This window comes from Nicotiana attenuata, unplaced genomic scaffold (genome assembly GCF_001879085.1).
Source record: "Nicotiana attenuata strain UT unplaced genomic scaffold, NIATTr2, whole genome shotgun sequence".
NCBI classification, from domain to species: domain Eukaryota; kingdom Viridiplantae; phylum Streptophyta; class Magnoliopsida; order Solanales; family Solanaceae; genus Nicotiana; species Nicotiana attenuata.
In genome coordinates, this window is record NW_017673978.1 from 2,998 (window position 1) to 14,225 (window position 11,228).

At 31.3% G+C, this 11,228-nt stretch overlaps 1 protein-coding gene across 1 annotated transcript; it reads left to right on the plus strand.

Moving 5' to 3' along the window:
* The first annotated feature begins 5,262 nt into the window (after positions 1–5,262).
* LOC109217750 lies at positions 5,263–10,431 on the plus strand. The gene is made up of 7 exons (XM_019382017.1): positions 5,263–6,102; positions 6,189–6,275; positions 6,600–6,812; positions 7,283–7,447; positions 8,235–8,288; positions 8,426–8,572; positions 9,861–10,431. Exons 1-7 carry the CDS (start codon positions 5,740–5,742, stop codon positions 10,239–10,241), a joined length of 1,410 nt encoding a protein of 469 aa, XP_019237562.1. The 5' UTR covers positions 5,263–5,739; the 3' UTR covers positions 10,242–10,431.
* Positions 10,432–11,228: the final 797 nt, after the last annotated feature.

The following is an 11,228-nucleotide window of genomic DNA, read 5'->3' on the forward strand; positions in this document are numbered from 1 at the left end:
AAGTGACCAGTTTTCTTTTAGCACGTCCATTAAGAAAATGTTAAATTCTATACAAAAATACCTAGTATGACTAAACTACCCTTATTAAATATTGGTCACATAGTTATAGTGAGGAGTGAGAAAACATTTTAGGGATATGCACATAAGGGTAAAAAAGTAAAAACAAATTGAATTTTTTCTTGGTTGCATAACTGGACACTTATTTTGAACCAAAATGAAAAAGTAAACTTATCACTTATTGTGAACCGGAGGGAGTATTAAGTTGTATGCAATTTAATTTTTTTGGATTATTAGTTGAGCTCATTAAATAAAAACCTTTCGCCCTTATTGCTTGTGGTACATAGTTGCCGTTGCCATTCATTTCTCGTCAACATTCTATAAGATTTAAAGACTTTACTTTTTTGTTTCTAATTATTATATACTTCTCCAGTTGAGCTAGCCTACTGTAAATTATGTATATCTTATTTACTCCTCTATATATATATCTCAAATTTTATTTTATTTTTGATAAATACGAGACCGTTTGGACATAAGAATTTTTTTTCTTTTTTTAAAAAAAATTTTACTTTTTTCCGAAATCAGCGTTTGTTCGTAAAATTTTTAATTTTCACTTGAAGATGCATTTTCGAAAATTTGAAAAACTCAAAAAACTGTTTATCAAAATTTTCACTCACTCACAAAACTTAAAAACAACCCAAAATTATATTCATGTCCAAATACAACTCTAAATTTCCAATACCATTTTTACTTGAAAAAATTTTTCACCATGTTTTGGAATTGTACAATTCTTATGTCCAAACGCCCACTATATCATATGACATAGTCGATACAATTTATCTTCACCAATACAAATTATTTATTTATTTATTTATTTTTTGGAAAAATGGAAAGAACTAAAGAATATGGAGCGAGGAAAAGAGAATAAAACAAAGATGAGTAGTAGCAGCCATGAGAAAAATAGAAAAAGAGTGAGGTTTAGTACTCTGCTCGTACTAAAGGTAGAGGGAGAGAGGAGAATGAGAAAAAAAGTAAACGATATAATTGAATCCATTAGATGAAGGCACTACCTAATAGGTTAGAAATCATTTAATGGGGAATGTATACAATTTAAAAAAAATAAAGTCAATTTCGATAAATATCAAAAATTAGTTATATCGGTTAAATAAGTTTAGCATTTTGTATGTCCATAAAAAAAAAAGAGAATCTTGCATAAATATCTCAAATAAGTTTTAACTTACCAATCTCTAGCCATTAATAATAAACCTATCAAAACTAGCCAAGCATATATAAAAATTAAAAACCCAAATAAATAAGGTTCTTTCTCTACAAGGATCACATGCAAAGATATCCTTCCATATTCTTAAGCGTGGTCAGCAACATTAGATGCATGACGAAAAAAAAATTTCATGGATGAGGCAGCAAATATAGAGATGAGTCAATATACAAGTTTTGAGGAAGAATATTGGAGGTGATTTGGCATCAAAATTCGTAATAAAAATCGAGTTCAAAAATTCTTCTACGAGACATGTATCAAACATGTATTATGCATATGTCACACACACAATTATACATGTGATACACATTTAATACAAATGTGATACATATGTGATACACAAATGATACACATATCATTTTTTCATGTTTTATCTTCCACTTTGAATTTTCAGTTCAAACTACCTCAATACTCCCCCAAATCATCCAAAACTGATATTCAAACTCCTTAAGATGTACCCAAACTATTCTAATAATACCCACTCAAAAGAAAAAAAGATTTGACCCTTTTTTGGCTACAAATAGCTAATTGGTTAATATTAGTTACATTTGGCTAATATTAGTAATATTTAATGAATTGGTCAATTTTTATAATAAGCTACTTATAAATGGACATAGCTCGTAGTTTCCCCGACAAATTCCATGTAATTAAACTGACAAAGCTAGGCCTAAATCCACATTTACTAATACTTAGTAAGTACTCCCTCCGATTCATTTCAGTTTATGTATCTTACTTTCTTTGTTAGTCTGTTTCAAAAAGAATGCTTCTTCTTATATTTTGTAACTCTTTAACTCTAATTTTTCATATAACATACTTAAAACCACAAGATTCAAGGATATTTTGGTACATTACATAAATCTTTAAGTTAAAATCATAATATTTAAATTCTTTTTTACTTTTTAAAATTCTATGTCCAAATAAATTAAGATACATAAATTAAAATGGAGGAAGTATCATTTATCGAGCTGTCCCAACTGTGCCAAATCTTGTAGTAGTAAAAGAGAGAAGGGAAGAACGGAGCCCGAAACATAAGCAAAAGAGGACGCGCATGCACATGCATGGGACGCCCTAGAATTAACAGGCGCGCGTGCCTTTTTATTTTATATTAGTACTCATCTCTCTCTAATATCCTACTACTATCATTTTTATTTTGCTCCAGAAAACGACAGCTTCTAAAAGGCAAGTTAGCAATCCATACAGTATTTTAAAGAAAAATTAACTTAAATAATTAATTGCCTATAATAGGTAGATATATAATGTATGTATAAATCAAATATAATATGTGTATAACCTTGTATAATGTATATATTGGCTATAAAAATAAATTGTGAATCAGATACGACTCTTTCGGTAAAGATCCTATTTTTTTTAACAGAAATATTATCTGTGATTTTTAAAAATAGCCAGATTTACAACTGATCGTTCAAAAATAGCCCAATTTCAAAAGTAATGGAAATTTAGCCACTTTTTACGTAAAGATAAATCTGAGCGAAAGTACTGTTCAAAACCCGGAAAATACTCCAGTATATTATGCTGGAGTTCTAGCATAAGTATACTTGAACTCCAGTATACCAGGATAGTATGCTGGAACTCCAGCATAATATGATGGAGTTCCAGCATAAATACATTAGAACTCCAGCATAATATACTGGAGTTCCAGCAAGTATAATGGTCCAGTATAATATACTGGAGTTTGGAGCACCAGTGCTCCAGTCTTCAGTATATTATATTGGAGCCAGCAAAGTATACCGGTCCAGCATAATATGCTGTAGTTCATACACAAGTGCACCGAACTCCAGTATATTATGCTGGACCGGTCTCTATTGCAGCAAAATGGTGGCTATTTTTCATTGACTTGGTACACGCTGGCTATTTTTGATTGACCGGTCCGAAAACTGGCTATACCGTGAAATTTTGGCAATAATTATCCAATTCCCTTATGACATATTTATAAACTGACAAACTGGTCGGTTAATTTTATATAAAGGAATTTTTACTCCTATAGCAGAGGTTAACACCTTATTTATTTTAAATAAATACTATTTTAAAAAATTATATTCTATAGATACATTTTAATGTTTATAGTAAAATATCTAATTTTGGTTACCTCCTACCCCTAAGCCACTAAATACGCTATTCAGTTACACTATTTTCTTTCTCTCTCTACTTTGATACATGTCATTCTCTTCCCCCATTCCCTGAAAACACGATGCCCAATCTAATTCACTTCTCTCGGCCGCACCACCTCTTCTCGCCTTCCTCCTCCTTCCGACGCCACTTCTGTCGTTCACCTCCGCTTCCCCCGCCTTCTGCTACCTCACAGATGGAAGCTCAAAGATTGTGTTTTGGACTTTACTCCACTTTATTCACTTCACCAATTAAAAACCAAAAAATTCCAATCTTTAAGATACCATCTTTTTCTTACACTTCACCAAATAATCTTACCCTTAAAAGGGTTTTTCTTAAAACCCCATTTTTCTTTTGCTCCTAAGAAAATTTCCCAGTGTACAAATTGTTTGCAAGGAATAGAAAGAGAATCTATTACAGTTCCTTGCGGCGCCTCTGATTTCTAGTTGTGTGCTAGGGTTTTTTCATTCTTTTCATTTGTTTTAATGAGTTACAGGGATATTCGGTGAAGAGAAAGAGAGAGAGAAAGGCGAAAGAGTTGAGGGTTTTTGCTCGACGGTGGATTCGCCGGAAATTAGGGTTTGTTTTTTAACAAAGACGACGAAGTTTGTGGCTGAGCAACTTGATTTTCTGTTAATATATTTCAATATATTTTTAACGTATCACGCTGTATTTTCATGTATTTCATTGTATTCATTGTCTTTTTTTTTTATTGCAATTCAATGTATCTCGCTGTATTCCATGTATTTCATTGTATTCACTATCTTCTTTTCATTGTATTTCAATGTATCCCGTTGTATTCTATGTATTTGATTGTATTCACTGTCTAGCTATATGCCATGAATATATTCATATATTTTTTTAATTAATATAATTTATGTATTCAGACGTATTATATATTTTTTTTCTGAAGATTGCTATATTTTTGGGCTTTTTTTCGGTTGAGAATCTTTTTTATAACTGAAAATACAAAATTTGTGTGTTATAATTGAGTTTGTTGAGTTATATTAGGAGTCTATTATGTTAATTGATTCACTTTCCGTTTAAAAATAGTGTAATTCCCTGTTTCACGCCGTGAATACAGTCGAATACAATAATCTATCCAGCGGTAATCCCATATTTCACGCCATGAATACAGTCGAATACACTCGAATACAACAACTGATTCGCTGGACTTCCCTGATTCATGCCTATTTTTGTTTCTGTATTCATGAACACAGTAGCTTAAATACATCAAATACATCTTATAACAACAGAAAAGGTATCTACAATCCGTAATATAGCAAATGATATATATAGATAGCTAATTACTACTAAAAGATAGTGCTTTATGAAAATTTCTGTTATATAAATCCAATTATCCAAAAACCATGAAAAGAAAAATCAGAATCGCAAATGCCCTTAAATATAAGAATTTTACTTATATACAATAACAATACAAATATAACATTATTATATATTTTAATATGTTATAATAGGTAAACTGCTTTATATTTCAATAGGTCCTTAGTTATTTTATTCGTGAACCATATATAATTGTCTTTTAGTTATAGAGTAATTTTTTTTATACTTTCAATATATCTATCCATAGTTAATCTTTAAAAATATAATAGTAATAATTTGGAATGAGGGTAAAAGCTAAAATAACAACAAGCTGACACAAAGAACATCTTGGGAAGCGAGAAAGAGGAACACCTAAAGCAAAGAACTTTAGAACCCCCAGAATCAAGTGTAATTCTAATTCCTATCTGTCTTCAAACCCCAAGTAAAGAATAACAGAAACCAGAGGAATCCCCCCCCCCCCCCTCAAACCCCCCAACCCCTTATAAACATTATGCACTATAAAATTAGACATAGAAAAGCTAAAGTTTCAGTCTTTGTATTGGAGACTGGAAACACTCCTCCCACTACCCCACCCCCCCTCTAAAACTCCATCCTTCAAGAAGCTCATAATTTCAGTCTCTCTCTCTCTCCACTTAATTCCTTCTTCATTTTCATTCAAAATAAAAACAAAAATTAGTACTACATGTCTTGGTCATAACTCAATACAGTAGTATTTATTTGCCCACAGCCCACATGGAGTTAAAATTAAAACTCTAAAAATAGGCGCACAACACAACCCATTCTTGTACATTTTATATTACCTCATGCCTGGGAGTTGCTGTTAGTCAGAGAAGACTCAGAATTAGAAGGAGGAAAGAGAAGAAGGGAATTAATTCCATTCTATTTTTAAAAAAATTTTGTTTTAGAGTTTTGAGAATTCTTGGAAATGGTGAAAAGAGTGATGAACATGTACTAGGCCTTTGGTTTCTTGAATTCTAGTTCTTGTGCTGGAAATTATGGATTTGCTGGAACTAAATAATTGGTGTTTTCTTCATCATTACACAAGAAGACAATGCCAATATTGTACACAACAAATACAGACAGATTTAAAGGAAGAATTACAAGAAGAAGAAACAAGAAATTGTTCCAATTCCACAAGAGTTGCTATGGCTTCTAGCTGTTCCAAAATTTCACCAATCATTTCCATTTTTGTTTTCTTTCTCTTCTTTATCTTCTCTGTTTGTCCTGTTTTGTCACTAGAAATAGAAAACTTCAACTTAGCCAACCAAACATTTAAGCCAGGTGATGAACTTCAGAAGATGAAAATGATTAAATCTCATCTCATGAAAATCAATAAACCTTCCCTCAAGACAATTCAGGTATTGCCAAATTTCCATTCTACTCCATTTCCATTTTGTCATTTTTTTTTTAAATTGTCTTATTAAATCTTTGAATTGTGATGCAGAGTCCTGATGGAGATATTATAGATTGTGTATTATCTCATCAACAACCAGCTTTTGATCACCCTCATTTGAAGGGCCAAAAACCATTGGTACTACTCCAATTATGACTCTCATTTTAACTTGTATTTTTTTTTTCTTCAAGTATTTGGTGTCTGAAATTCACTGGTTTAATAATCCCGATTCATCCATTCCGGAAGTTTTAGCACGTTTATTTATGTGGCTCGACCCGAGATCTCTGGTTAAGTAAATTCTATCATTTATGGTGCTAACGCAGATTAGTCGAACCAATGAATTTCAAATGTCAAGCAAATTAAAGTTTTACCATTCCACTACACCTTTAAAAATGATTTTTTAAACTTGTATTCAAGATTTCAAAATGTTAATGATTTTGAATATCTTCTCCTATATTGTAGGAACCACCTGAGAGGCCAAAAGGGCACAACTCAAATTCCATGGAATTCGAAAATTTCCAACTTTGGAGGTTGTCGGGAGAAACATGTCCAGAAGGAACAATTCCAGTACGAAGAACAAAAGAACAAGACATTCTAAGAGCTAGTTCCATTCGAAGATTTGGTCGAAAAATTAGAAGACCAATTCGTAGAGACACTACTAATAATGGCCATGAGGTTTGTGTTTTTCTTAACTTGTTTTAGCTTATTTCAAAAACTTATGCTGGATTTATTTTCATGTTAAACTATTCTATTTTCAGAATAATATTTCAACAACTTTAAGTAATTTTTTTGTATGTGGTTGCTTTAATATGTTTTTCTCATCAAATGTTTGTTAGGTTACTATTTTTGGTCTATGCCGACTTTGATGTTTTTTCCCTTTTCCATATTTCACTAATTTCCAAAGGCCTTTGCTTTGTCAATCTCCATTCATCTATTTCTACATTCAAATAATAGTCCAATAAACTTTATCATCAAAAATCAAGATTTGCAATTTTGAGATGCCCCATCTATTCCTCCTCCTCATAAAATAAAATATTTATATATTTAAATTATTTTTCCTCTTAATTTTCTTAAAAGAGCCTCTTTTTTTCGCCTCTTACATTTTGTTTCTTTTTCTATTTTGGAAAAAAAAAAAAAAAAAACAGCATGCAGTAGGATATGTAACTGGAGAGCAGTATTATGGTGCAAAAGCAAGTATAAATGTGTGGGCACCTAAAGTTACCAACCAATACGAATTCAGTTTATCACAAATGTGGGTTATTTCTGGTTCATTTGGTGATGATCTCAACACCATTGAAGCTGGTTGGCAGGCATGTTCTTATTTCTTTCTTCACTTTATATACTATGCGTCCATATAATATAATCTAAAATTTTGTTACAGTATACAAAATATTTACACTATCAAATTAAGTTGACCTATAACAACATGTATTCTCGTATCAAGCCTGATATATTAACTTAGAGAATAGTTTTCTATCTTTTTCTAGTTCTATTTGATCCTATTAGAAGGCATAACTGGTAAAGTTGTTGTCATGTGACTATGAGGTCATGGGTTCAACCGTGGAAACAGCCTCTTGCGTAAATGCAGGGTAAGACGGCGTACAATAGACCCTTGTGGTTCGGCCTTTCCGCTGACCCCGCGCATAGCGGGAGCTTAGTGCACTGAGCTATTTGATCCCATTAATTGTTTATTTTCCCTAATTTATTCAGAAGAATTTTTATAAAAATGGCAGACTTAAATGTTTTAAGATATTTTTGTAAAATTTTGAAGTTTCACCCGTAAGTCAATTCCTTCATAGTGAATCATATACATTAAGATTTTATTAAGAAATATAATTGAAGAAAATTTAAATTGGCGAAGATATTGATTTTTCAGTACTTTTTATGGAAAACGCGGTTTCTCCGATTTAAATGTGAAATGTACTCGAAAGGGTGGATAGTACTCAAAGAGTGAACCAATTTCTTTATTTCATTTAAAGCATCCATTAAACTTTCAGCTACCTTTCAAAATCAAAGAATCGATATTATATTTCTTTTTCTGCTGTGCAGCAATGAAATTAATTAAGATAGCTAAATTATTTCATTTAATTACAACAGGTAAGCCCAGAGCTATATGGGGACAATTATCCAAGGTTCTTCACCTACTGGACTGTAAGTTTTTACATACTGCATTTGTATTTCTTTATCCTTATGATAATTAACATAAAACAACAATCTATTAAAATCAAAAATACTATTTCTTTAGCACTAATTTGTTTCGAATTTTGTTTTTTTAATGATTTATACAGAGCGATGCATATCAAGCTACAGGATGTTACAATTTGTTGTGTTCAGGATTTGTTCAGACCAATAATAAAATAGCAATTGGGGCAGCAATTTCTCCAACATCCTCTTATAATGGTGGCCAATATGATATCAGCATCTTGATTTGGAAGGTAATTACACTTTTATTTATTAAAGAAAAGAAATATTTTAATTTTTCTTTCCTAAAAACTTTGCCGTTTTTCCATAAGAATGTTAATTAAATTTTCGAAAAACCAATTAATTAATACATTTAAGAAATTTTCTTTCAACCGAAAACGAAGATGATCATAATTGAATCAATAAAGTATGAATCATTTGCGAGTTTTTTTTTTTGTTCAACCAAACCCCTTTCTTTGGCGCGTTTTCGGTAATTCGAATTTTAGAATCAATGGTATTGTCTTCTCTCTTTTTTTATTTTTTTTTCCTTGCTTTTTTATCTTTTCTTCCTACTTGTTTCTTGTATTTTTATTCTAAGCTAGCTAACTTAGTTTCTTCAGTTGAGGTCCAATGTTAAAATGCTTCATTTAAATGGGTATTTACTTAATCGTGCAGACAGAAAATGGTTCTGAATTATTCATTTAATAGGTTGTTCATAAATAAATAAAATATAAGATTCGCAATTAAGATAGGGAGAAAGGCAAAAAAAAAAAAAAACATTTGACATGAATTTACATCATGCTTGCATGTGTGTGTATGTATATACCGAAGGGAAATCTTAAAGTAACATTCATCGTATATTATTTAGTGGAAGTAATCATTTTGTTTGTGCTTTTTTTTTTTTACCCTCCACTTTGTAAGATTCTCTTGACTCTTCTTTCCCAAGCAAATTAAAGCATTCTCTGACCCATCCACTTGTTAATATTTTTCACTTTGCCCCCCACTTCATAATTAGCTCTCAAAATGTCATCCTTTGACTTAAAATTTGAGGAATTCCAATTAAAATGCTATAAACAACATTATGGCTGCATGTTTCGTTACACCTTTTCCTCTATTTAGCTATATAAATAAACCATCTCCATTAACTTCTTTTCTTTCTCTTTCGTCGCAATGAGTGTATTTCAAATACCCCTAGATGATTTATCTGATTTCAAAAATAATTAATTCCCCTTATTCCTTCCCCTAAAACCTCTATACATTGGATCGTTAGTGAATTAATTATAGTTGACTAGACTAAAAACTTACTATATATGAGGATATAAACGGAAGATCGAACTGTTAATTGTTGGGGTATTATCACTTTTAGCGTGCGCCAGAAATTATTTACATCTGGTAGCCAAAAAAGTGTATAAAATTTGTATATAACATACAGAATGTATATATGTATAAAAAATATACAAATTTTATACATTTTTTTCAGCTATTATTTTTATAGCGGCTACACAATGTCATTTTGTAATAACTTTGATTATATATATGCAGGATCCGAAGCATGGACATTGGTGGCTGGAATTTGGATCAGGAGTATTGGTAGGATATTGGCCATCATATTTATTTACACATCTTAGGGGTTCAGCAAGTATGATACAATTTGGAGGTGAAATAGTGAATAGTAAAGGAGGGAATGGATTTCACACATCCACACAAATGGGAAGTGGTCATTTTGCTGGTGAAGGTTTTGGAAAAGCTTCTTATTTTCGGAATTTACAAGTTGTGGATTGGGATAATAGTTTAATACCATTGTCTAATCTCAAAGTCTTGGCTGATCATCCTAATTGTTATGATATTCAAGGTGGGATTAATCGTGTTTGGGGTAATTATTTTTATTATGGAGGACCTGGAAGAAACCAACGTTGTCCTTAAACATCATTTTTTTTTTTTTTTACTTTTTGGTTCTTAGTTTTGGGTGTACTTTTTATTCTTTCCATTGTATTCTTAAGCCTTAAAAGTGGTCAATTAAATCAGTTATACCACCTTTAACTAGGGGAGTCGTGTAAATTTTGGCAAAGAGATTAATAGTGAATATAATATAGTATGTTTTTTGCTGTGTTAATTAATTTTCGCTCATTCGTATTTTTTCCCCCTATCATGAAGAGTGAGATTTTCCAATTAAATGTTGATGCTTAGCTTGTAGTAATTTGATACATATTCCTTGCGTCATGACATAAGTGACACTTCCTGCTTTCCGAAAATCAAACTAAATGACTGACTGTTAGATGTTTTATTCACCATTAATGAGAGAATATTACAACTTATAACTCTTTTTATGTAAATATTTATTTAGAAAATGATTTTATCTATGTCCAATTTAACTCTAAAAGTAGGATAATTGGCTTTCAAAATAAAATGAAAGTGACAAATAACTAGAGACATATGGAGTAAGTGTTTTCAGGCCGAAAGGGTAGGCGGTCCAAGGAACAATTGTATTACGTACCCACACCAGTAATCAAGTAGTAGTAATTATTGTTAATCAGTTTTATCTTTTTGACAAAGCTAAAGTTAGAAATTCCAAGAGCCAACACATTGTCATAGGAAATTTTACCATCAATTAGCCTTTAAGAAATGGTAAGAGAAGAGGATGGCAGAAAACATACTTAAATAGGACTACACTTTGGTATTCACTCAAAGTGTGGCAGGCTCATTATATCTTTACTTGATGTACAAGCAATTCTGTAGAACTTAATTAATTAATGGAAGATTGAGTAAGAGTAAAGTAACTCCTACATATTGTACGCCTTTTAGACCGAAAATGATAATTTATTAGAATAAATATTCCTCTCGTAAAGTACTTAATTTGTTTGAATTGGGAGAGTGAACTCACACAACAAAAGGTACAAGGACTACTTCTAA

Bases quoted from the DNA above. Each gene is read 5' to 3' on its own strand.
- LOC109217750 (XM_019382017.1), top strand. From the start codon at position 5,740: ATGGATTTGCTGGAACTAAATAATTGGTGTTTTCTTCATCATTACACA. The intron at 6,103-6,188 runs GTATTGCCAAAT...ATTGTGATGCAG, and splicing joins CTTCCCTCAAGACAATTCAG to AGTCCTGATGGAGATATTAT. The intron at 6,276-6,599 runs GTACTACTCCAA...CCTATATTGTAG, and splicing joins TGAAGGGCCAAAAACCATTG to GAACCACCTGAGAGGCCAAA.